The following is a 27,116-nucleotide window of genomic DNA, read 5'->3' as shown; positions in this document are numbered from 1 at the left end:
GTTGGCACTTCTGACAATGAACTGCTACTCTTTCCGCAATCAATACATATTGTACTAGCCTACAGAATGTGGTTCACTGCACAGCAGGAGCCACAGACAAAAAACAACCATAAATATCAATGCCAATGAAATTTTATTGCATAGAGTCTACAGAACAATTTACCCAATCAAAAATTTAAAAAGCACACATCAGATAATTTGCTGCTCAGAAAGTAGGGGATCGTGTTATTCAACTACCTTTCTGCCATACTGAAAACACTTGCTCATCAGTAGCATAATCACGCTTTTATTTTTGTGTGGATGGTACATGAATATTGCAAGATTTTAACTTTCCCTGCGCAGGTTTTCAAGTTGAGAGTGAGGGACTACGGACTTGCTAGTGTGCATTAACTTGAAGTGATTGAAAGCTTTAGTGAATGTAGAATTTGGGTGGGTACTGTATGACTGAAAGTTGTATCACACGAGTTCTGATGTTTTATCTGTTTTTCCCCTCCCTTTGCTTTATATGCCATATGATTTAATCTTGTTGTTTGATTTCCTTGGTACATCATTTTGCAATATTTCTTAGGAGCAGAATTATACTTGAAATAAATAAATAGATATCAGGCCACTTTAGAAGGTATTACTCATCAGTTCCAAAGCTTTCTTTGCCTTTTTGCTTCCTCTTGATCAACTTCAAATGCAGCCATACAGATTCCCTACCTCCCACCCCTCCTTTTTAAAAACTTACTCTTTCAAAACTGCATACCATATCGGGACTGGTAACAGACAATATATGTAATAAGTCCAAGGCAAGCTTTGAATGAGCAGGAAAATGGCGATTAATACCCCGACAGCGAGAAACGTATACTGGAAAAGACAACCGTCTCCCTGAAAATAAAACAGATACTTGTAAAATATTACTTTAACATTGCAAATATTTTATTTTAATGTTTCAGATTAAACTACTGCAAACTGTTTGCCAGCTTTTGCAATGCAAGGCAGACAAAGCAAAATTTCAACAAGCTGTTGACAAGCGGATTAGTTTACAGAAAGCCCAAATCGAAAAGTTCTTAGGATGGAACTAAAAAGGTAAAGGGGCCCCTGACCATTAGGTCCAGTCATGACCAACTCTGGGGTTGCGGCACTAATCTCACTTTATTGGCCGAGGGAGCCGACATACAGCTTCCGGGTCATGTGGCCACATGACTAAGCCACTTCTGGCAAACCAGAGCAGCGCACGGAAACGCCATTTACCTTCCCGCCGGAGTGGTACCTATTTATCTACATGCATTTTGATGTGCTTTCGAACTACTAGGTTGGCAGGAGCAGGGACCGAGCAATGGGAGCTCACCCTGTCGCGGGGATTCAAACCGCCAACCTTCTGATCGGCAAGTCCTAGGCTCCGTGGTTTAACCCACGTCCCAGGTTGGAACTAGATACTATAATAAAGGGGGGGGGGGTCCATGTTGAATTAGCCAACCCTGTAACACATAATGAAATGAAATGCCATTGTGTCCTGACATCTCCAAGCCACTTCTCCTGCATCATCAGCAACCACTGACGATACAGAACAGAATCGGGGGAAACAGTTGCCACGTTCAGTTGTAAACTCTTGCCTCAAAGCATAGTGAGGGAAATTATTCTGTGAACACACTGTGTACTCGTGTACACAGCTCAAGCACCCTGTGCTTTGCTCCTGACCTTCCTACAGCAGAAAAACAAACCTCGGCTTCCTGCTCGAGGTTTGTTGAGAAGAAGCAGACCACAGGTTTTGGTTCAGATGTAATTGCTAAGCAGGCCGCAACTTGTGGTTTTGTTTTGCTGCTCAAGGAAGGCAGGAGCCAAGCGAGGAAGACTTGAGCTACATGCATCAGCACACAGCTTGCTCACAGGCTAATCTGCCTAGCTATGCTTTCCAATCAGTGTTACAATCCACTGTGATAACAAAGCGACACTGCCAAGTTTCACTTATATACCCTACGGAGGAGGCGAACTCTATATAAGATTGCCATTTTCAGAAGTGTTCTTGTCTTGCAATGTCTAGTTCCATCTTTAGAGGAGCAAGAGTACTGTGTATTGTGCACACGGAGCTCTGCTCTCTGAAAGGCCTACCCTGATCATTTCTGTAGAAGAAGCATGCATCTATCTGACATATACACTTTGCTCGACAAAATTCATGGGACAGACCAAATATACAGCTTTGCGGGATCATGATCAGAGAGAGGGAGTTTGGGGGGGGGGGAGAGAGAGAATGAATTCCTTCTCTTTGAACAAATTAATTTTTAGTAGTTATTCTGGCAGTGCACTTGTAAATCAAAACATTCCACAAATCACAAAAACAGCATCTGTGAAAATAACTTTAAGGAAACTCAGGTTTCTAAAAAACATTTCTTCCAGCAAGGATTTATATCACTGAAGATTCAAATCTGCCTAAATGAGAATACAGTCGTACCTTGGAAGTTGAATGGAATCCGTTCCAGAAGTCAATTCGACTTCCAAAATGTTCGAAAACCAAATTGCGGCTTCTGATCGGCTGTAGGAAGTTCCTGCAGCCAATCAGAAGCTGCGGAAGCCCCGTCAGACATTTGGGTTCCAAAAGAACACCTGCAAACCCAAACAATCACTTCCGGGTTGCGGCATTCGGGAGCCAAAACGTCCAAGTTCCAGGAAGTTCGACAACCCAGGTATGACTGTATATACCAATAATATGGGAATTTCTTATGCTGATTTGAAAAACAATGCTAGACAGATACAAACAGGCACAATATATATGAGGAAAGAGCACAGAAAAATCCAACGTCTACCTTTTACTATCTCTAATGTTATCCTAGGCAGGCATAGGCAAACTCGGCCCTCCAGATGTTTTGGGACTACAACTCCCATCATCCCTAGCTAACAGGACCAGTGGTCAGGGATGATGGGAGTTGTAGTCCCAAAAACATCTGGAGGGCTGAGTTTGCCTATGCCTGTCCTAGGAAATTTCCTATATATGTACATATTATTCCCCCTGCCGAACAATGCAGATTAAAAAAAATAAGACACTTGTTTGTGAAATTGCATCCATATACATCCCGGAATATAAACCCTACCAGGATTCATCTGTGGGGAAATGAAGGCATACACATATTCTAAGGAATCAGTGTAGCTTGGTGGTTAGAGTGTCAGGCGAAGACTGGGGAGACCGCAGTTCGAATCTCCCATTCATTCCATAAAGTGCACGAGGTGATCTTTGGCCAATGACCACATCTTAGCCTAACCTATCTAATAGGGCTGTTGTGAGGATAAAAACAGGGAAGCCACATATTCTACCTCGAGTTCTTTGAAAGAAAGATCGGATATAATTACAAGTAGTGAGAAGTGGGATGGCACCTTTTTTAAAAAAATCCAATTTGCTCTTGTGAGCTCCAAGGGATACGAACCCCATTGTTTAAAAAGCAATTCGAACATTTTAAACAATTTGCTCTCAGATGCTTAAAAATATTTAGAGATGTAATATGTAATACTCTCAAACACCTCCGGAAATTCAGAGCTCTAAAATTACATCTTTAAATATTCTTCAGAATCGTACGGGGAGAGGATATTTGAGACCAAACACAAGATATGAAACATTTTGTCTCTAAGTATTCTTTGAATTATTTAGAATAATTAATCAGCCCAGCTTATATCATCTTACACTGTACTTTGCAAAAGGTCAAGGCTCTGCTCACATGAATTTATGCTAAGAAATGCTAAGAAAACAGCGATCTTCATTCGTGTCACCAAACAAAGCAAATCCTTTCACAATGAAAGGTTTTCAGAGGTTTAATTTTTCCACAGCATAACGTCTTTGCTCTCAGTTCATCTTTTCAACTGTGCATATGTGTTTGAGCACTTGTCAGAGAAAACCTTTTTTCCTTCCTATTTAAATAGACGCATGAGATACCAGGAAACGTGTCATAGGATTATTTTTGTGTCAGATGTATGAGAAAGAGGTAGCCCCCTTCTCCTTAACCTTGGTTTAACATTTCTTGCAGATGAATAAATGCTGGAAAAGCACTGGTTGATCTGGCACTGTTTTAAAGGCTCCCCCCCCTTGACACTTTTTTTCCCTGCCACTCTCAGCTCTACTCGGGTGAAAGTGCAAGATATAAATGTAATAAATAACAGTACCTGTGTAGGCCTGCCAAGCCAGAAACTGAGCTAACTTGCTACAGAAACTGCCATAAACAGCCTCAGCCCAGTATACCCGAAGGGGTGTCTCCATGCCCATCGTTCAGCCCAGACACTGAGGTCCAGCTCTGAGGGCCTTCTGGCAATTCCCTCACTGCAAGAAGCAGGGAGCCAGGCAGAGGGCCTTCTTGGTAGTGGTGCCCGCCCTGTGGAACGCCCTCCCACCAGATGTCAAGGAAATAAACAACTAGCTGACTTTTAGAAGACATCTGAAGGCAGCCCTGTTTAGGGAAGTTCTTAATGTTTGATGTTTTATTGTGTTTTTAATGTCCTGTTGGAAGCCGCCCAGAGTGGCTGGAGAGGCCCGGCCAGATGGGCGGGGTATAAGTAATAAATTATGATGATGATGATGATGATGATGATGCAGGCAGACCCCAGAAGTGGCAGAGATGAACTTACCTCTTTATTCGCGATACTCCTCGTCAGATCAGTATGCATCTTTGTAATAATCAAAATGACATAAAGTGTCCAACCCACGAAACCCATGGTGACACTGAAACCCAGGAAAAACCTGTCGTACGTGTGATAATATGAGAGTCCTTCCAAGGCAAGGCGAATCAGCTTGCTGCAAAGAGAAACCTATAGAAAGGAAACAACCTTTATAACCCTATTGCTCTCAAGACTGACTCACAACTGGGCTCAAACCCAACTTTCACAGACAAACCCAACTACCAGCGATGAAACTTAGAAATGAATTGAAAAATAAAATGTAAACATCAAATGTAAAAGGTAAAGGACTCCTGGACAGTTAGGTTCAGTCAAAGGAGACTATGGGGTTGCGGCGCTCCTCTCATTTCAGGCCAAGGGAGCTGGCGTTTGTCCACAGACATTTTTCCGGGTCATGTGGCCAGCATGACTAAACCACTTCTGGCGCAACAAAACACTGTGATAGAAACCAGAGTGCACGGTGTTTACCTTTACGCCGCAGCAGTACCTTTTTATCTACTTGCATTGGTATGCTTTTGAACTGCCAGGTTGGCAGGAGTTGGGACAGAGTAATGGGAGCTCACCCCATTGTGGGGATTCAAACCACTGACCTGCTGATCGGCAAGCCCAAGAGGCTCGGTGGTTTAGACCACAGCGCCACCCGTGTCCCTGTTACATCACATGTAAACATTCTACCACTAGATAGCAATAGGGGGAGGAAGGAAGGCCCAGATAAGGTGGGGAGGGGGAGCCTCAGGCCCCATAGGTCAAATTTGACCCTCTAGTCTAGACATTTCTATCTGACCCTTGGGACTCTCCAAAGGGCACAATGTCTCCCTAGCCACACCCCTTCTCCCCTCACCAGCCCTGCTTTGGACCCCACTTGACTGTTTTTGCCCGGCTAGAACGTGTCCTTGGACTCCGATGACACGTCTTGCTTGTATGGATGGAAAATATAGCGGGACATGTGAAGAAACTGGCCTATTGTATTAAAAAAAGGTTTTTAAAAAGGGGCCACTCTTGCATCTGTCGCTGCCTTGCCACCAGCAAGTTGCCCTCAGAAGTTTAAAGGTAAAAGTAAAGGGACCCCTGACCATTAGGTCCAGTCGTGACCGACTCTGGGGTTGCGGCGCTCATCTCGCTTTATTGGCCAAGGAATCTGATGTACAGCTTCCCGGTCATGTGGCCAGCATGACTAAGCCGCTTCTGGCAAACCAGAGCAGCGCACGGAAACGCCGTTTACCTTCCTGCCGGAGCAGTACCTATTTATCTACTTGCACTTTGACGTGCTTTTGAACTGCTAGGTTGGCAGGAGCAGGGACCGAGCAACGGGAGCTCACCCCGTTGCGGGGATTCGAACCACCAACCTTCTGATCAGCAAGTCCTAGGCTCTGTGGTTTAACCCACAGCGTCTCCCGTGTCCCCTTCAGAGGTTTACTCAGCAGGAAATGTGGCCCTCAGTTTGAAAATCGGTTCCCCATCTCTTTAACAGTTCGCTAAAATTCTACACAGAAGACTAAGGGAAGATGGAAGGGACTGTTTCTGTTCACTTACCGCTTCCTCGTATTTCCCATGATGAATAGAAGTCCTTGCTTTTCTAAGAATGTCAATCTGTTCCGATTCAGAAAGAGATCTATGCACAAGAGAGAGGAATTTTATTTTATTTTAGTCTCAGTTCTATTTCTCTTTTGAGGCTGGAAGAATAAGCAGGCAAACTTCTTGCAATACTGTATTGTGTTCTATCTGTTTTGCTCTATAAAAGCTGCGATTGTTACTTTTTTTTAAAAAAAAGACACACACACACAAAATTCCCTCATCGATAGATTGCCATCTTGCTTAAAAGCATGTCTACAAGGGACCAGTGCAAACTTAAAAAATAAAATGCTGTATTTTCCCTGGAGAGTTTTTAGGTTAGCACCACAGAACGCAAGGAGATTTATTGCGTCTGGAGAAAACCATGGAACCTGAGGGGATCCACTAAAGAAAGCAGCAAGTTATGCAATGTTAAGGATATATTAGAAAGGGTGTTAGAGAAGAACAGCTTCATCTTCTTTTTATTCAGGTCGGCTGGCGGAGGAAAACTTAATAATTGGGAAGCTTCTGAATCCGCAATACTCATCTGCACAGTGGTACCGCCGGTTGTGGATGGGATCTGTTCCGGAGCTCTGGTTGGATCCTGAGGTTTCCGCAACCAGAGGGACCACTTCTGCACATGCGTGTGGTGTGGTTAAGCACTTCTGCGCATGAGCTGGGCGAAACCCGTAAAAATACTTCCGGGTTTGCCACGTACATATCCCAAAGGATACGTAACCAGAGGTGAACATAAGTAGAGGTACCACTGTATATGTAGACAACAAGTATGAAAATCTGGGAGGTTTGAATGGATGTTCACTGCATCTTACAGATCACTGCACCGATGTAATACTGAGCAAGCCCAAGAGACTTGAGATTATAGCCTCGAAAACTGTAGAGGCTTATCGTCAACAATGGGAGGGTAGAGGGGAATCTGTTTCGTTACAAGAATATAAACAACATCGTTCCTGTGTAAGAACAATTAATTATGTAACTAAACATCAGCACTAATTGTGCAAAGGCTTGTAAATTGTCCCTTAGGGGATGCTAGTAGCTCTCACTGGGAATATACATGACAAAATTAATATTTCCACCACATCATTCATGTCTCCCACTAAAGAAAAGAGAAATTGACAGTTCAGACACCAAGTCTGTGATGAAAATGAAGAACCATAACAAGAGTTCAGTCTGGTTATTGATGAATAGCTCTTTTGAAAGAGGCCATCTCTGCAGATAGGGCTTTCTTCCTGTGGGGTGGGATGTCACTAAACCTTATAAAACAAGTAAAAGCAAACAAACCCAACAATTTGAAAGGGGGAAATCTGTGCTTAGCACATGCTACCATACACGAGTTTGTTTCTAACCCCCTTACTTAAAACACACACATTAAAAGAAGTACAGTGGTACCTCGGGTTAAATACTTAATTCGTTCCGGAGGTCCGTTCTTAACCTGAAACTGTTCTTAACCTGAAGCACCACTTTAGCTAATGGTGCCTCCTGCTGCCGCTGGAGCACGATTTCTGTTCTCATCCTGAAGCAAAGTTCTTAACCTGAAGCACTATTTCTGGGTTAGCGGAGTCTGTAACCTGAAGCGTATGTAACCTGAAGCGTATGTAACCTGAGGTACCACTGTTAAAAAAATAGTAAGTTTCTCAATGGGCATAAATTGGTGAGATGAAATATCTAAGCCGCTCATGACAACAAAGCAGATTATTTTTTATAAGGCTGGGAAGAGAGAATTTGCACACTTATGTATTTTGCATGTAAATAAATTAAAGAGTCAGGGTCAATTAAAGGCCAGAGGGAGGAAAAAATGTGATCCACAGCAACTCCTCTGGCCAACATTGCAGCAGAGTCAGAAGAATTCAGCAGGGACTAGAAATAGCAACTTTAGCCTCAAGGTCTGAAAGACGTGATGCAAGACACTTTCGAGTGAACGGGGCTTAATGAGGGAAGCAGGAGATTGCCACAAATAATAATTTAAAGTAAACTCTCCATGTTGCAAAGGCCAAGCATGCATAAAAATAAAAAAAGCTGTTCCAGTGAAACAGGTGCACATGTGTACAGTGTTGTAGTTTTTAGTTTGTTGCTGGTTTTAATCTTTTAATCACTGGCTCCTGGTGGAGTAGAGGGTCAGATTTAAGGTGCTGGTTTTGACCTTTAAAGCCCTTCACGGCCTAGGACCCTCGTACCTATGGGACCGCCTCTCCCGGTATGCCCCACCGAGGACCTTAAGGTCTATAAATAGCAACACCCTAGAGGTCCCGGGCCCTAAGGAAGTTAGATTAGCTTCAACCAGAGCCAGGGCCTTTCAACTCTGGCTCCAGCCTGGTGTAACGCTCTGTCTCATGAGACCAGGGCCCTGCAGGATCTGATTTCTTTCCGCACGGCCTGTAAGACAGAGTTGTTCTGCCTGGCCTTTGGCTTGGAGTCAATTTGATTCCCTCCCCCTCTTTCGTTTTCCTTTTTTCCTTTCTCCTCCTGTGATGAGGCTCCATTTTAATGTTTCAATGTTTCAATGTTTTAATGTTGTATTTTAATCTTGTTTTTAAGTTGTATTCATTCAACTTGTTTTTATTATTGCTTGTTAGCCGCCCTGAGCCCAGCTTTGGCTGGGGAGGGCGGGGTATAAATAAATAAATAAATAAATAAATAATAATAATAATAATAATAATAATAATAATAATAATAATAATAATTTTGAATGTCTTAAATAGCTATCTTAATTGTTCTTACCAATAATACTATTGGTTTTTGTGTTTTTGTAAACCACTTTGGGGGTTGTTGTTGTTTTAAAAATCAAATAGTGTATACATTTTGTGAAATAAAATAAATGAAAAAAAAAGGCTGTAAAAGGACACATTCTACTCATGTAAAAACATGCTGATTCCCAAGGTGATTGTGCCAGATCCGGCCCCCGGGCCTTAGTTTGCCTACCCATGGCCTAGAGGAATGCAGTGGTTAAGAGACAGAGAGTTGAACCAGAGAAGCTCCCAAATTCAATCCCTATCTTGGACAAGACAGATGATGATGGCCTGAGGCAAGCCATTCACTACAAACTTTCAGCCTGGCTCCACTGAAACACGAGGATAAAAATATTGATCTACCTTACCTTACAAGGTTATTGTAAGGCTGGCTGACCTAATGCATGCATAGCACTCTTGTGATATAAGCATTGCATGCAATAACAGTAAGAAAAATATCTCGGTCGCTGCTTTCATTCTAATAGTGGTCTGCAGGCTACTTGTTCATCTCTTTGGGATCAGAGGGACTTTGGGGAATAGGATCCAGCATATAACACATTAAATAAATAAAGATCCTAGACTATATGATCCTCGGGGTCCCTTCCAACTCTAGGATTCTATGAATGTGATTTCTATGACAGTTTCACTTCCTCTACTAGGAATGTATCCAGGAATGTGGGGGGGGGGGCTATTTTGTACATTTTAGCTTGTCCCCCCTTTATTAAAATTCAGAGAGATGCTCAAAGTGCTGACTGTAGGGAATATGTTCACTACAAAGGAAAAATGCTTTATAAATTATTTCTTCTCCGCAAAAAGTCCTGCGGACCATAGTTCTCAGAGGGAGTTAAAGGAACTGTTATGAGAATTCTTAGCACTCATTCCGAGTTGTAATTCCGGTCATTCTTCTTTAGAATATGCTTTACTATGGATATGGCAATATGTTCTAAGAAGCCCACTCAGCAACTGAGGTCTGGCCAACAGACACTGCTGCCCGTTATGTCTTTGCAGTATATTAGGACAGTAAACAACAAAGAGTCATTTGCTGCCACAGGTTTCCTTCTTTCTGAACATCACGTCATTAAATGTTCAGAGAGGTTCGCAAAACCCCTCTTCTTCCAACAGGGACCTGGTAGCACTCAGCCATTTCTGTGGTTCTTTTAATTTAGAGTGTTTTTAATTGACGACGTCTGTACTATGCTCTTATGGTCTTATTGGCTGGTGTCGCAAAATACTTGGAAAAAGCAGGATTAAATTGTTTGTGGTAAATAGGAAGCAGATGTCAGCTACACAGTCCCTTTGTAATTTATCTCCCATCTCTAGAGGGGGATAGAGACAGGAGCAGTGAGTATTATGCTTGCTCAGTTTTCCCCTTTCTGAGCATCATAGTCCACTTCCTCAAGTCATCCTCCTGAGCCAACAACTTGGGTCTATCTTCTCCTACTCCCCATGGCAATTGGTAATAAAATCAGGAGTAAACTGGGGTAAGCCTGCAGCTGGCACTGATATTCATGACCTCCTCTAAATATTTATCCTCACAACACCCCACCACGTCACAATTATTTACATCATATTGGGCCCACCTAGCTCTGCTTTTAAGTGTTTACATTTTCTCAATCCAAGCACTGATCCCACGCAGCTCAGTAAATATCCCTATCAGTCCGGTTATTCCTTTATCATCAGTATTTGATAGAAAAGCAGAGAGATTTTTTTAAAAAGTGTTTAAGGAAACACAGTAACATTGAGGACACCCTTACTTGAATGGTGAAAACAGGAATGAGAGTGTGCTTTTCTTCTTCTGTGCCATCTTAATCTGAGAAAGAACAACAGGTTTAAACAAAAAGCAGTGTACTGTATACTGTTAAGGAAATGAATTACGGAAAATATGGAGTCGCATGCCAACCTTCTGCATCTATCATACACAGGATTTTTTTATTTTTATTTTTTAAAATGCAGTCTGAGCATGTTTCCTCAGACGCAAGCCTCAGTGTTCAGTGAGGCTTACTCCCAGGTAAGTGTGCAGCCCTAAATACAGCCAGTGGGGGAGAAGGATTCATATATATGGTTTGAGAAGGGAGGAGTTAGGAGAGGCACGGTGAGCAGTACCTCAGGGTCCTTTGAGTGGACCACTACAAGTCTCTTAAGAGATCGACTAAGGTTACACCTACACCAGCTTTCTTTCCCATAATGGATAAACCCAAATTTGCTCTGGTGGTGTCCTAGAAACTCCATGTTATACCTGGTTCTGACTCCTTGAGTGAAGACATCTAGGAGCAATATAGTCCAAAAATTTACCCAAAGAGAGGCATAAGAACCAGGAGCAGCAACTTATGCCTTCCCCTCAGTATAGATGTCCAGGAGCAGACCATTCTTGTGTGAGCCACTCTCATCCAGATAGATACACACAGAGAGAGAGAGAGAGTCGTGCCTTACGATCAAAACCCGGAAGTGAGTGTTCAAGTTTTCGAACATTCTTTTGGAAGCCGAACATCTCACAGGGCTTCCACGGCTTCCTATAGGCTGCAGGAGCTTCCTCCAGCCAATCAGAAGCTGCGCTTTGGTTTCCGAATGCTTTGGAAGTCGAATGGACTTCCAGAACAGATTCCGTTTGACTTCCAAGGTACAACTGTCTATCATCTATCTATCTATCTATCTATCATCTATCTATCTATCTATCATCTATCTATCTACCTACCTACCTACCTACCTACCTACCTACCTACTTACCTACCTACCTATCTACCTATCTATCTGTCTATATCCTGTGTTTCCTAAACATTCAGTGAGGCTAAAATTCACACCACAAACTAGATACAGACACTGGTGGACTCGCATCTCCCATCAACCCTAGTCAGCATGGCCAACAGCCAAGGGTGATAGAAGTTGAAATCCAACAAGCAAACAAGGAGGGTGCACAACGTTAGCCGGGTTCAGGAGGAGCTTCAAAATCTAGGCACATTTTGTAAGAAGGCCCCCTCCTTCGTTGCAGTGAAACATACTTCAGACACGTAAGAGGTCCTCTTTTAATGACCTTAAAGAGCAGACAGGCACCTATGGGAGCTAGTCTCTTGGTCTGAAACAGATGAATGGCTTGAGCTTGGGAACTTTTGGTTTTTCTGCTTTCTTTGGCATGTACCAGAAGCCGTATGCCCAGATTGTAACGGGAATGTTCCAAACCCGGCTGAAGAGGAAATGCAAACCCCAACTCTGCAAATGCTGGCGAGTCAAGTCCCAGTTGCTTGAATAGGACCCGTGCCAGCAGAACACTTTGAGGATTGCCAGCAATAGTCATTAGCGAGATTGGAATTCAATTCCAGGACCCATCTGACCCCGCTGGTAGAATGCATTGCTTTCAGTGACAACAATTCACACTGGCTAGCCAGAGTTTGTCCCTTAAACTCCTCATTCTAATACAGTATTATACAGTATTATACACAATACCACAAGTATTGTGAAATATTTACATTTATCCTTAAGTCAATGAAAAGTATCAAGCTGTTACAGTAAAAAAAACAGATGCAGGAATTTAAACTAAAATTACTTGATGCTGCTGCTTCTTATTTATAAATTCAACATCTTAGAATAATTATTTTATTGTTTTAAATTGCAGTCTTGAGTATTTAAATGCACGTTCTCGCTCTCTCCACTGTAATTGCTTTTATAAGTTATTTTTCCACTACATGTATTTAGACAGATGTGTAATGTTTGCATTCGAGCAATATTTCATTTACCTTAAATTGTTCAAGAATCTGAGCAGCATTCGTAAACATACTCTCTGCTTTAAAATGAGCGGTGTTGTTCAGGTACTCCAGAGGTAGACTCCCCTGAAAAAGGCACCAAAACCCATGTTTTATGGACACATTATGGATAGCTCAGTTGGTTAAGAGTGTGGTGCTGATAACACCAAGATTGCAGGTTCAGTCCCCGTAAGGGACAGCTGCATATTCCTGCATTGCAAGAAGTTGGACTAGATGACCCTCTACAATTCGATGATTTGATGAAGCCAAGACTAGAAAAACATGTAAGCAGTTTCTGTGGGGAAGGAGAAATTGTTACTCTACAGTACCAAGTCATTATATACTGAATGGCAGCGGGATCTCACCTACCAGTCTCTCCCCTGCCCCATGGCCATGACCCCACACCACTGACATCGTGCTGACCCATCACAAAAAAAGAGAGCAACATGCTTAACTGATGTGCACCACGCCCCCAGGATGCATGCCAGCCATGCCCATGCCTGCTCTCCACCCCCCGGTGCCGGAGCATGAAGAAGAAGAAGAGGAGTTTGGATTTGATATCCCACTTTATCACTACCCAAAGGAGTCTCAAAGCAGCTAACATTCTCCTTTCCCTTCCTCCCCCACAACAAACACTCTGTGAGGTGAGTGGGGCTAAGAGACTTCAGAGAAGTGTGACTGGCCCAAGGTCACCCAGCAGCTGCATGTGGAGGAGCAGAGACACGAACCCTACACCACCAGAACACTACACCACACTGGCTCCGCTACTGGTGATATGATAAGTTTATTTATTAAAAATATTTATCCCCCCATTTTTCCTTGCAAGGGTTGTGTTATGTGTGCTGGCGTGGTTCCTCGAGAGCGAACAGGCAAGACCCCCACTGGTCTTTTCAAGGCTTTATTATCTGTGCAAAACATTCACAGTGCAGAACATCTCAATTCCATGTCTGCTTAGTCGCTAGCAGAATCTGGGAGTGGGCAGTCCTTAAACTTTCCCCAGCAGAGCAGTCTTTTGACCCCCATCCCACGCCTCCCCTCTCTGCGCGTAAACCGACTTCTGCTCAGGCTCGGGTTGCGGCTCTCTCTTGCATCTTCCGAGCCCTGCATCCCTTCCCCACTGGAGGCGTGGCTTCCCTCCTCTGCGGAGGAAGACGGAGGCTCCCTGTAACCCAACTGCCCTTCCACCTCTCGCTCCTGAGCTGATGGCAGTTCCCTGACAGGTTGGTTCAAGGATTCTAATTGCATAACCAGGAGAAGAAGAAAAAACCCACCAACTAGCATGTATCTTACCACAGAGTTCAGGGGGAAAGGGACTCCAATAAGAGAAGCCATCAGCGGTGCTATATCAGCCTGCGGAGAAAAATACACTCAGTTTAAGGCTGCAAAGCGAAGTGCTGTAAAATTAGTAAAGGTAAAGGGACCCCTGACCATTAGGTCCAGTCGCGGACGACTCTGGGGTTGCGGCGCTCATCTCGCTTTATTGGCCAAGGGAGCCGGCGTACAGCTTCCAGGTCATGTGGCCAGCATGACTAAGCCGCTTCTGGCGAACCAGAGCAGTGCACGGAAACGCCGTTTACCTTCCCGCCAGAGCGGTACCTACTTATCTACTTGCACTTTGATGTTCTTTCGAACTGCTTGGTTAGCAGGAGCAGGGACCGAGCTCACCCCGTCGCAGGGATTCGAACCACCGACCTTCTGATCGGCAAGCCCTAGGCTCTTTGGTTTAACCTACAGTGCCACCTGCATCCCGCTGTAAAATTACAAAGTAGAAAAATCCATTTTGATGCAAACAAAGTGTGAGGTCCTTTAAAACTTGCTGCTGACTATAGGTCTTCGAAATAATTCTGTCCACGTTTTACTGGTTTTAGGAAAATTGAAATGTAGGTCAGCACAGAAGGGAGACAAACGTTACATAATGCCTAGAACAAGAGGGGCTCTGTGCTTTTGGCAGGGGGGTGGGCAGGCACAAGGCGATCAAGGACGCACTAGGACTGAATGCTGCCTAGGACCTTTGCGGACATAATGTTCTCAATCTCCTAACTGTGGCTGTGCAATGGGCAAAGTAGCAAGGGCTCTGCTATCCAGTCAAGCATTCAGCATCCCACAGTGAGCCTCTGCAAAAACTATAAGCAGGATGTGAAGGCAATAGCTCTCGCCCACTGTCGTTCATCAGCAACTGGCATTCAGCGGTATACTTCTGATCTGAGCCACTGAGGTAGCCATCTTTTTCTTTTCGTTTTTACAATTCATTAGAGCACAATTTTATTAACTGAAAGACTACCAGCTTTTAGTACAGTTCCATGCAGTAGGTTCAATACAGGTGTACAGCAACAGACAATCAATGTCATAAATAAAGAACAAAAGCGTAGTCCGTTAAAGGGAAAGATTGCAGTGGAGGTTTGTGTGTGTTTTTGGGCTAGGGTTGCCCAAACTTTTTTCAAAGAGGGCCAGTTTTTTTTAAAGATTGAAATTGTTGAACTTTTTTGGGATTTGACCCCAATAAGTAAACTGCCACAGGGGCCGGATGAAACCAGCCAGGGGGCCGGATGATGTCCCCAAAATGGACTTTGAACATACCTGTTTAACTCTTGAGTTCTCCAGAGCTTTTGCTTGTTTAAACAAAATTTATGCAACCATACATTGTGACATACATACGGATGGGATGCAGGTGGCGCTGTGGGTAAAACCTCAGTGCCTAGGACTTGCCGATTGTATGGTCAGCAGTTCGAATCCCCGCGGCGGGGTGAGCTCCCGTCGTTCGGTCCCAGCTCCTGCCCACCTAGCAGTTCGAAAGCACGTCAAAGTGCAAGTAGATAAATAGGTACCGCTTTATAGCGGGAAGGTAAACGGCGTTTCCGTGTGCTGCGCTGGTGCTGGCTCGCCAGAGCAGCTTCGTCACGCTGGCCACATGACCCGGAAGTGTCTTCGGACAGCGCTGGCTCCCAGCCTCTTAAGCGAGATGAGCGCGCAACCCTAGAGTCGGTCACGACTGGCCCGTACAGGCAGGGGTACCTTTACCTTTACATTGTGACATTACGTTAGGGGGAAACACTATGGAAAACGAGAATTCTGACTGGAGTGATGTAGCCATCTTATAATAATAATAATTTTATAATTTGTACCCTGCCCAGATCTGACTGGGCTGCCTCAGCCAATTGGGGACGCTGCCAACATACGTATATAGAAAACACAATAAAACATTAAATAAATGTTCCATGAGTTGCCCCGTTAAAAGGGTTTGCAAACCCAGTTACAAACTCTGAGTGTTAAGGGCGATCCTCATTATAGCATTAGTGCTGGCCGACAGTAACATTATGCCGTAGGTGTGATGGAACAGAGGGGGAGATTTGCCCACAAAAGGGAAAGGAAGTGTTCGGCATGCTTTCAATCTCTTCCCTCCAGTTAGCATATTGAAAATGTTGTCATGCCTGCCCAGTTCCATATTGATCGGAACAAATAAAATCAAATTACCTGGCTATTTTAAAAAAACGTTTTTGCTATCGCTATAAATCATTCTCCCACCTGCATGTCTTGTGGTAGCTTAAATTAAAGACAAATGTTAATCAGCTGTAAGGTACCTGGTTGACATCTTGCCGCTTTAAGGTCTCCAGTTTCCAATCTACGAAAGGATAAAGAGAGAATTAAAGACCATTTGCAACACAGGCCTAACCGACATGAACAGATCTGAGGGGGAAATTGATGCTTAATGAGTTGTTGCTCTCTTCTGCTCCATAACACACTTTTTTGCTGCTGAAACGAGAGTCATGCTTTGCCTCAGAACAAAAATCTAAGGAATTTACTTAAAGTAAACTATTCCACCTTTTTAAAGCCACAGAAAGACAAATTTTAACTACTGTATCAAGTTTTGAAAATGAAGTCAGAGGCGTAAAACTTCGAGCCACTTTAAGATCCTACCCTGTTCACAGGTTTTAATTTGTATGCTGCTTTTCCATACTTCAAACCATACTCAAAAGATTTTACATAATTAAATCTGTGCCATAAACTAGATATAAGGAGCACTCATATTAAGAGTGCTCTGTAGATTGATAGCTGTAGTCTTATATATACTAACCTTTTACGCTCTTTCACTCTTCTCTAATGTTCCTAACCCTTCTTTTAGACTCCATTAGCTTCTTTTGGATTCTTATAGACTTTTATATATACTTTCTGTTTTAACTCCTTTTAGTTTAGTTTAAAAACAAACAAACAAACTTTTTTAGATTTTAAATGATTGTACCCCTCCCTCCTTATGCTGGTCTATGACCGTAATAAAGATTTGTTGTTGTTGTACATAATTAAAAACATAGCAAAAGTAAACAATAAATGAAACACATCAAAAAGTATACAACTGTAATTGAACGATTTCCATGTAAATCATTATAAAAACTAGGAATAAAGATACAAAAGCTTAATATCAATAACAGCAACAACAAGAAACCCAAAGCACCAACCCAAGAGTCACATAATATCTTGGGCTTAATAATAATAATAATAATAATAATAATAATAATAATAATAATAATAAATTATTATTTCTACCCTGCCGATCTGGCTGGGTTTCCCTAGCCACTCTAAGCAGATACCAACAAAACCTTTAGCTGTGCATGCAGCCCTTGTTTGAGCTAGCACACAAGCAGCAAGTAATTACAGTTTCCCTTTTTTATTTCAACTGGGAAAGTATGGTTAACAGGCTAGGTAGATGCCATGCTATGAAGCCAATTTAAATGCTTTGGGTTTTTTTTATAAATTTTTTTATTGGTTTTACAAATTTTTTAAAACAATACAAACATATAAAAAGACATACAAACACGTATAATTTCATGACCTTTTTTCATAAACCGTGTTTCTCAGACTTCCCCATACCTCCCCTTTCTGCATCCCAATGTCCAAAAGTTTTTAGCAACTCTAAATATATCTGTCAGTCCTCTGTCCTTTTAATCTTTTCTTCAATCTAATCTTATTTCGCTGTAACCCTTTCTTACTCAAACCTCGACATTCTAGCATTTAGCGAGTTTATAATAGTCCTTAAGGTAGATTTTAAATTTCTTCCATTCTTCTTCCGCCGTCTCCTTTCCCTGATCGCGGATTCTGCCAGTCATCTCGGCTAATGTCATATAGTCCATCACTTTCATCTGCCATTCTTCCAGGGTGGGTAGATCTTGTGTCTTCCAATACTTTGCGATGAGTATTCTTGCTGCTGTTGTGGCATACATAAAGAAAGTTCTGTCCTTCTTTGACACCAATTGGCCGACAATGCCCAAGAGAAAGGCCTCTGGTTTTTTAGGGAAAGTACATTTAAGTACCTTTTTCATTTCATTATATATCATTTCCCAGAAAGCCTTAATCTTCGGGCATGTCCACCAAAGGTGATAGAAAGTACCTTCAGTTTCTTTACATTTCCAACACTTATTATCAGGCAAATGGTAAATTTTTCAAGCTTGACTGGGGTCATGTACCACCTGTAAATCATTTTCATAATGTTTTCCTTTAAGGCATTACATGCCGTAAATTTAAATGCTTTGGATCAAGCCACGGCTTGAACCACAGTTTCCAAGCTGAAATAAGAACAAAGCAAAGCTACAATTAAATTTTCTGGGTTTTGGGGGGAGGAAAGATTGTGTGGACAATTGGGTCTGTCCATATCTTGACCTCAGGCCACATTTCTTCAGCCTCAGGCCTCCTCCATCAGTAACATGAGTTCAAATTACCCTCCCTACTTTCTGGATAGTTTTATAAGAATGTATGTGAAGCAGTTTGAGCTCTCAAAATGAAACACCGCAGCCCCTTGGTTATATTGTTTGCCTTTTCATTTTATCATATTTATCATAAATTATTATTGTTGTTGTTTTTATTAATTAATTAACCCTCATCTGCATTGTCCTACTATATAGGATGCTCCAAATGTGTTTTCTCATAAAAAAAGGTCCCTGGTAAGTAAATGTGGAATTAATTTATTTTATGACTTACTAATGGCATTTGGTAGTACAATGGTACCTTGGAACTCAAACATAATCCATTCCGGAAGACCATTCGACTTTCAAAACATTCAAGTTCTGAGGCGTAGCTTCCGATTGGCCGATAGCTAGGTTTTTGCACAGCGGAAGCCATGTCGGACGTTTGTGTTCCAAGGAACATTCGAAAACCGGAGCACTTACTTCCGGGTTTCCGGCATTTGGGAGCCAAAACGTTTGGCAACAGAGCCGTTCAAGTTCTGAGGTAGCACTGTACACAGTGAAGTCCAGTGGACTTGGAATAGATGCCTGCATTCATATCCCTGAAGTCATGAAGCGACTTCCGTTTTCTGATAAATATACCAATTTACCTCTGGCAGCTAAGAAGAGAAAATGAGGGACATGGCGCCCTCCAGACTACAACTCCCATCATCCCCAACCATGGCCCATCTTGGCTGGGGCTGACAGGCATTGAGGTCCAACAAACGTCTTAATGGTGCCAGGGAGATTACCCCAAGATAAAAGGTTATTACGCCCCTTGTATTTTAAAAGGATACAGAAAAAATATGACCCGCATACAGTGCTATTTTTTCTAGAAAAATGGGTGCTGGAATTCACCCTTGTTCCCTTATTGCCACCTGAGAGGTGCCAGAACTGAGTTCCGGCGAGTTCCGTCTGAAAAGCCCTGCCCACACATATAATCCTATCTACCTTTTAAAAAAGTGTCTTCATACTGTTGCGAGGCGACTTTTTGTGGAGAGTTGATTCCTGCTCCCCAAACAACGAGTGGTGTTAATGTTTCTGATGGATGGCCAGCCCCGTGAACCCCTAAAAGAAAACAAAGTTAGAATTACTTCATAATGAATTGCTGCCCCTGCAATGGACCTTAACACAGAACAATAAACCGTTAAGATTGTAACTTTTAAAACATTTGAACTTGTCTAGTGTTACCCACTCAGGAATCTCAGAGGACGCCTAATGTTAAATGGATGTGTCAAATGCTGCATTTCTATATGGAAACTTGGTTGATTCTTCTGTACCCATGTGGCTTATGGGAAGCTCTTGACTAGACTGCTGCAATGTGTTCTGTTTGGGGCTTCCCTTGAAGACAGTCTAGAAGCTGCCAAACACAGCAGCCAGGCAACTTGACTAGCACTGTAAAGCAGGGTCGTGTGACACCTATTCTTAAAAGATCTGCACTGCCTACCTGCTACCAAAGCTAATTTATGGTGCTAATGTTAGTCTGCAAAACTCTATATGGCTTGAGATCAAGGTATTTGAAGGTTTGCTTCTGTCTTATCCACACACACACACACACACGGGTGGTCCTATGTAAAACAGTATCTTTTCTATTGTGGGTACCTTGGCTGCAGAATTTCCTCGGCACAAAAATACTGTTGTCTCCTATGCTAGCTGCTTCTAGGTGTCATAGAGTAACCAACATTTGTTCAATCAGATTTATGGAAATTACATTTAGAGTCCACCTTTCCTGCAAGGAGGTCAAAGTGATGTACAGTGGTACCTTGGGCTACAGATGCTTCAGGTTACAGACTCCACTAACCCAGAAAGAGTACCTCAGGTTAAGAACTTTGCTTCAGGATGGGAATAGAAATCGTGCAGCGGCAGTGGGAGGCCTCATTAGCTAAAGTGATACCTCAGGTTAAGAACAGTTTCAGGTTAAGAACGGACCTCCAGAACGAATTAAATTCTTAACCCAAGGTACCACTGTACAAGTTTCTCCTGCTTCCCATTTAAACTGCACAACAACTCTATGAGGTAGGTCAGGCTGAAGGACAGCGACTGGTCAAAGGTCACCCAATGAGCTTGATGGCTGAGTGGAAATTTTAACCCCGGTCTCCCAGGGCCTTGTCCAGCACTTTAACCACTGCACCACACAGTCTCAGGTTGGTGCTGGATTTTCAGATATGCTCCGTATTTTTGTTTTATAGGGGTTGGGAGGGGGTTGTGTTGACGTGTGCCTTTTTAATATTGTATACAGCCCTGGGTTGAGTTGTGGATTACAAATGTAATAAACCATAGGCATTCTAACCAAATGCAAACAATATCCTTACATGAGAAAGATACACAAGTATTTCTGTTCCTAACACATTTTGAGTGGCTGGACACTCTCTTTATCAAATGCTTCTTACTGCTTGGGTCACCAAAGCAGACTTTGCTACTTGACCTCTCTCCTCTGACCTCTCTTTCTATCACTTCACAGAATGTGTCCAAGAAAAAAAAGGAAATATGTGGCATTTCTGTATATAAAGCAAAGGAGAAACAGTTTTCAATAAATTAACTAAAACCGGGGAAGCAATCTGGGGTTGTCTACTTGAGTGGATGGGTACATTCTGAAGTTATATTAATACTTCTGAGGAGAATCACCATGAGAAAGATTAATCTGGGGGGGGGGAGGGGTAAAGGCAGCCTTGGTGTTCATCGGCACTTTAGTAGCGAAGGAACATGAAGGAAAAGGTCATGTTTGCAAAATCCTCACCCCAGTCTGTCATTCCATGGTCTGAAGTCAAGATGAAAGCTGTGCTGCCATCATTTCCATAAAAATCCTCAACCATCGAAACAATTTCTTTTACACCTTCATCGACTTTCCTAATATTGTTCTTGTATTCTCTGGAGAGGAGAGAAAGGGGCAGAATGTTTTGACATGATTATAATAATCCAGACGTTCATTAAGGCAAGAGGCTTGAGTTACAAGGTGATCAACCAAAGCGGAAAAGAAAAGAAATGCAAGAACAAAGAGTAAAGTTTTCTCTTTAGTTTCCATATCAATAATATCCCCTTGGTACATTACACTAGAAATCTGGATCCAAGGCACTCTATCCAATTAGTTTTTTTAAAAGTTATCTCCTGTGGTACAGGCAGCCATGATACAACTGGAGATGCATTTGAAAGTTCAGCTGACAGATTCTTTAGCACTCTCTCCTTTTCCCAACACTAATGTAAAATTGCAAAATGACTCTTTGCCTATAAACCCAAGGAGCCCTGGGAATCATAGTTCTAAAAGGGGACTCAGGACTCTAAAGCAGGCATAGGCAAACTCAGCCCTCCAGATGTTTTGGGACTACAACTCCCATCATCCCTAGATAACAGGACCAGTGGTCAGGGATAATAATAATAATAATAATAATAAATTTTATTTATACCCCACTCTCCCCAGCCGAAGCTGGGCTCAAGGCGGCTAACAAAATCAAAATAATCCAACATTCTAAAAACCTTTCATTATAAAAATTAATTAAAATCCAATTGATGGCAACCATTAAGCAAAATTGTGTGCAGATTGCCAGAGGCTGCGCCCTGACCAAAGGCCTGGTGGAACAGCTCTGTCTTACAGGCCCTGCAGAAAGATGTCAGGTCCCGTAGGGCCCTAGTCTCTTGTGACAAAGCGTCCCACCAGGCTGGATGATGGGAACTGTAGTCTCAAAACATCTGGAGGGCCGAGTTTGCCTATGCCTGCTCTAAAGGAATTTATCAAACTACATTTTACAGCTGAAGGGAGGATGTCAAGGTGGGGAAGTGAGATATTGCATCGTCTGGGATATAGCCTTCTTAAAAGCAGTGCCACAATTATGTAGCACCTTCTGCAGAAAAAAGACATTGTCCAGCTTCAGGCATTTTTGTTATGGCGGATCTCCTGCAATGGTAACATGGCTCATGTCAGGGAACTGCCATCGGCTCAGGGGCGAGAGATAGAAGGGCAGGTGTGTTACAGGGAGCCTCCGAAAATCTTGCGAAGCAGTTCCTCTTCCGGCGAGGAGGAAAGCCCCACCTCCAGTGGAGAAGAGGTACAAGGACCAGAGGATGCTAGGAAGAGCTTTAACACCAAGCCTGAGCAAGTCAGAGAACACGACCTTGCCATCACCCTTCTTGCGCAGTAGTTTGAGGCGCAGGGAGGGGTGGAAAAGGCTGGGGGTGACGAGACATTTATGTTGGGGGAGGTACAAAAACAGACCACTCCCGGATTCTGCTAGCGATTGAGCCAGACATGAACTTATGACGCTCTTCACTGTAAATAGTTTGCACCAAAATACAGTGGTGCCTCGCAAGATGAAAAGAATCTGTTCTGTGATTCTCTTCGTCTAGCGGTTTTTTCGTCTTGCAAAGCAAGCCCATTGACGGACTAGCGGATTAGCGCTATTAGCGGCTTATCTGCTGATCGGATCAGCTGATAAGCGGCTTAGCGGCTAAGAAAAAGGGGGGAGGGGGGAAAACCAGCAGGAACTCACAAGACATTGTCGTCTTGCGAAGCAAGCCCATAGGAAATTCGTTTTGCGAAGCACCTCCGAAACGGAAAACTCTTTCGTCTAGCGAGTTTTCCGTCTTGCGAGGCATTCGTCATGCGGGGCACCACTGTAAAGCCTGTAAAAGACAGGTCGGAGTCTTGCCTGGTTACTCGCGAGCAACCGCAACAGTACCTGACAGCTCGTTTTAAAAACAAATGTAAAAAAAATATTATGTGCTGGGTTTTCAGCAGTTGTTATTGCTTGATGTTAAAGTTCTACAGATTGCCGTAAGACTTTTGTTAGGAATGCAATTAAGGGTTAAACTACACCCGCTGGAGTCCCTACAACAGTCACATCAAAATGTGGCTGCAACCCCTGAAAAATGTGGAAGGGGCTGCAAGTTGTAAAGCAGAGCTTTTTTCTTCACCCCCTTTCTCAAACAGCAGTCTCTGCCCCACTCCCTTCTGTGCCCTGACGCATGAAAACCTCAACAAGCTTCTCCTTTAACCACAGGCCTGGATCCTAACTTTCTGCTTTGGGAACCATTGAAAAGTTTGCTGCCGTTACGATTAGAAAGGCCATGATGAAATATGTTAACTAAATGCTTGAAACGCTGTATTAGCATAAATGAGTACGTTTGCCTACTTTTCCAGAGTCGTCATTTCAGGTTTAAATGTCACAGGAGGGATTTACATGGATGATACAGAAATATTAAAGTGACATTTTAAATTTCACAGAGGGTACGACCCCCCCATTCTAATTATGCATCTCTAAAGTACTGGCTTAACTCCCTCCCGTTGCTATCAATTGCACTTAAAGCTGCTTAACTTTGACGGAATCTGCTATATTTTAAAATACAAATATTAATGCACTGTACCTCGAATGAGGCCGATGAACATGCCCGTTTGTGTCTATCCCCAATAAGTGCAGGAAAAAAACAACTTTGCGCTCGTGCAGTTTAGAAAGCAATGTTTTGTTGTTTCTGGCAGAGCGGAAGAAATCCTAGATAAGAAAAGACAGTTATAAATTATCCTGAGAGCAAGCAGATATCCAAACTTCTAAAATTTCACATTTTTGTTTGATGCTATTTAAGTTGTGGGCGAACATGTCAGACGACACAGCGATTCTTTAAACAGCTCTTCTTTATTCAGATGCCAGAACAGAACTAGGCTGAGGAGCTCCGTCAGCCTGCTTATATAGAGCTCCAGAACAATGCAACTGTTGCCATTTTCTAAAACTATCCAATCACTGAACGTCACTTTTCGATCCTTCATTTGCATACAAAACTATCCAATCACTGAACGTCACTTTTCGATCCTTCATTTGCATAACTATCTACAGTATCCCCCTGCTAGCCCAGGGTGAGAACTTCAGTACATAACAGATGCCACCAGCATGTACGCAGGAAATTGAATTCTGCAGCAGTCCTAGTTCCCCGGATCCTTGCTGCTGGAAAGAGCCAGAGCAAGGTGGAAATATCTGATAGCAAAGACAGAGAGTCAGACAGAGAGACCATGGCTGCAGCCATGGAAAGTGCAGTGGATCGAATGTTAATGCAAACAGTGTTCACATGGCTCAAGGGTGACCAGGGATCCACTGGATCCCGAGCCAATTCATTTTCCAGAAAGGGGCCCAATCCAGGCTCCTCAGCTGAACCACCCTGGCTGGTGTGCGTTGGCAAGGCTTTGGATACAGCGGTTACTATCAGGGTGGATAAAAATCAATGATTTTTTTTTATTTTAAAAAACATAAATTAGATTTTTTTTTTCATTTAAATTGGATTTTTTAAAAATTTAAATTGGATTTTTAAAATAAAATGCTTTTGGAGGAAAAATCTTTTTAAAGATAGTTTTCTATTTAAGTTACATTACAGTTCAAAGGCTGTTCATTAAGTTTTTCATGTGTGCTAAAGCTGAGTCTTTTTTAAAAAAAAATTGTTTAACCACATTAGTTAACAAGCATGGATACATATGCTATAATGTTATTGTTTTCATTAAATAAATTGTTTAAATTGTTATTAAGGAAATGATTATTATTCTCCTTCCAATAAAGTACAGCAGAAAAGTTGTGCAAATATAAACAGTTAACTTATTAAACCTTACAATGATTTCATAATTATCTATGTATTTCTAATAGTATAACCAAATCAGTAATTTTGGATATAACTCTAAAAACTACTCTGAAAATTTATTATTCCAAAAACACAACTTTCATCTGGTTGTAATTATTAAGATTACACCAGAAAGAATCTTTCTGCAAAAAAATGATTTAAAAGAAATCTTACTGACTAGTGATTTAAATCATGATTTAAAATGTGATTTAAATCAATTTGATTAATATTCTGCCCTGGTGCTCCCAGTCAGCACTTAGGATTGAACTCTCTATTCGCTTAAACTCTCCCGGTAACAAGTATCCCCCATTCACTTCTATGGGAAAAACTGAAGGGGTTATTGTATCAGCTACGTAACCGAAGCATGGCTCCAGCTCAAGACGCTTGTGACCTCAATGTCAAGGAAGTGTGAGAATCCCATCCCATCGTAACAGTTTCCCAGTTGGAGTCCTCAGTGCATTTCCCATTCACTTCTATGGTGAAAGGAGAGGGAGCCCTGAGAAAGGGAGGGAGGGATTCTCCATCTCTCAATCACAGGCACAGACAATGCCATAACCACCCAGTATGTGCAAATACCCAACAGAAGAAAAGAAACATAACTGGTAAAACCCAGCACCAGGAAACTGCAGCTGAATTAACCAATGACTGAAGAGCACCGAAAAGCACATTTAAAATGTATTGCTTACCCCACCCTGTATTACTCACAGGGCGGGGGTAAGGAGAGGCTGTAAACCTTTTGCCAGGCTGACTGTGCCAACTAGGGTATGGCTACTGGATTTTTTTCAATGAATCCGGGGACACTTTTTTATTTTTTATTTTTTTGAAGCTGAGTAGCAACAGGGAGTCAGTAGTGGGGATGGTGAGGCAAAAGACCTTGGGCCCAAGCACACATGCATATTGTATAAAGGTGCAAAGCCCTTCATTCGCACCCTGTGAAACATAAATGTGCAAAGTTTTTTTAAGAACTGGGCAACGGCCAGCCACCCGTGACTCCCAGCCTTCCCCGATCTCCTTCCCCCTTTGTTTTGACAGATCAGGGGAGGCTCGGGAGCCATGGGCGGGCGGCCGTTGCCCAGGAGGGACCAGCCTGGTACAGTCATACCTCAGGTTAAATACGCTTCAGGTTGAAGTGCTTTTGGGTTGCGCTCCGTGGCGACCCGGAAGTAACGGAACACGTTACTTCTGGGTTTCGTCGCTCGCGCATGCCTAGACGGTCAAAATAACGTCACACGCATGCACGGAAGTGGCGAATCACGACCCGTGTACGCACAGGTTATGTTCGCTTCAGGATGCGAACGGGGATCCAGAACAGATCCCATTCATATCCAGAGGTACCACTGTAGTGCAGTTGACTCTGGCTGGCTTCAGGAGATGATGATGATGATGATGATAATAAATTTTTATTCATACCCCGCCCTCCCCAGCCAAGGGCGGCTAACAACCAATAATAAAAACAAGTTGATTAAAATACAATTTAAAAGATTAAGATACAACATTAAAACATTAGGGTGCAATCTCTTCATAGGAGGAGAAAGGAAAAAGAAAGAGGGGGAGGCAGTGAAATTGATTCTAAGCCGAAGTCCAGGCAGAACAACTCTGTCTTACAGGCCCTGCGGAAAGAAATCGGATCCCGCAGGGCCCTGGTCTCATGAGACAGAGCATTCCACCAGGCAGGAGCCAGAGTTGAAGCTAATCTAACTTCCTTAGGGCCCGGGACCTCTAGGGTGTTGCTATATATGGACCTTAAGGTCCTCCATGGAGCATACCAGGAGAGGCGGTCCCGTAGGTACGAGGGTCCTAGGCCGTGAAGGGCTTTAAAGGTCAAAACCAGCACCTTAAATCTGACCCTGTACTCCACCGGGAAAAGCATTGGGTGAATATGCTCCCATGGCAGAGACCCCGTGAGGAGCCTCGCTGCAGCATTCTGTACCCGCTGGAGTTTCTGGGACAGCTTCAAGGGCAGCCCCGCGTAGAGCGAATTACAGTAGTCAAGCCTTGGGGTGACCGTCACATGGATCACTGTGGCCAGGTCGGGGCGGGAAAGGTAAGGGACCAACTGCTTGATGCGGCAAAGGTGGAGAAATGTCGCCTTGACTGTTGTTGTAACCTGCGCCTCCATGGAAAGGAGATGCTCAAAGATGCTCGCTGCT

General features: G+C 42.9%; 1 protein-coding gene across 4 annotated transcripts in view; it reads right to left on the bottom strand.

The window, feature by feature from the left end:
• The window catches only part of PIGN (phosphatidylinositol glycan anchor biosynthesis class N), an 86,618-nt gene that overhangs the window by 45,510 nt on the left and 13,992 nt on the right, over positions 1-27,116 (bottom strand). For all 4 annotated transcript variants that reach the window (XM_083519140.1, XM_083519137.1, XM_083519138.1 and 1 more), the window contains 10 exons: positions 23,734-23,858; positions 21,116-21,246; positions 19,330-19,446; positions 16,246-16,286; positions 13,958-14,017; positions 12,662-12,754; positions 10,688-10,743; positions 6,172-6,250; positions 4,591-4,770; positions 731-870 (listed from right to left, as the gene is read on the bottom strand). In XM_083519140.1, the coding sequence (XP_083375266.1) occupies positions 731-870; positions 4,591-4,770; positions 6,172-6,250; positions 10,688-10,743; positions 12,662-12,754; positions 13,958-14,017; positions 16,246-16,286; positions 19,330-19,446; positions 21,116-21,246; positions 23,734-23,858 (1,022 nt within the window). The remainder of the gene's footprint in view (positions 1-730; positions 871-4,590; positions 4,771-6,171; positions 6,251-10,687; positions 10,744-12,661; positions 12,755-13,957; positions 14,018-16,245; positions 16,287-19,329; positions 19,447-21,115; positions 21,247-23,733; positions 23,859-27,116) is intronic.

This window comes from Podarcis liolepis (genome assembly GCF_965112155.1).
Source record: "Podarcis liolepis genome assembly, chromosome: 8".
Classification (NCBI taxonomy): Eukaryota; Metazoa; Chordata; class Lepidosauria; order Squamata; family Lacertidae; genus Podarcis; species Podarcis liolepis.
This window is presented reverse-complemented; position numbering and strand designations above follow the sequence as displayed.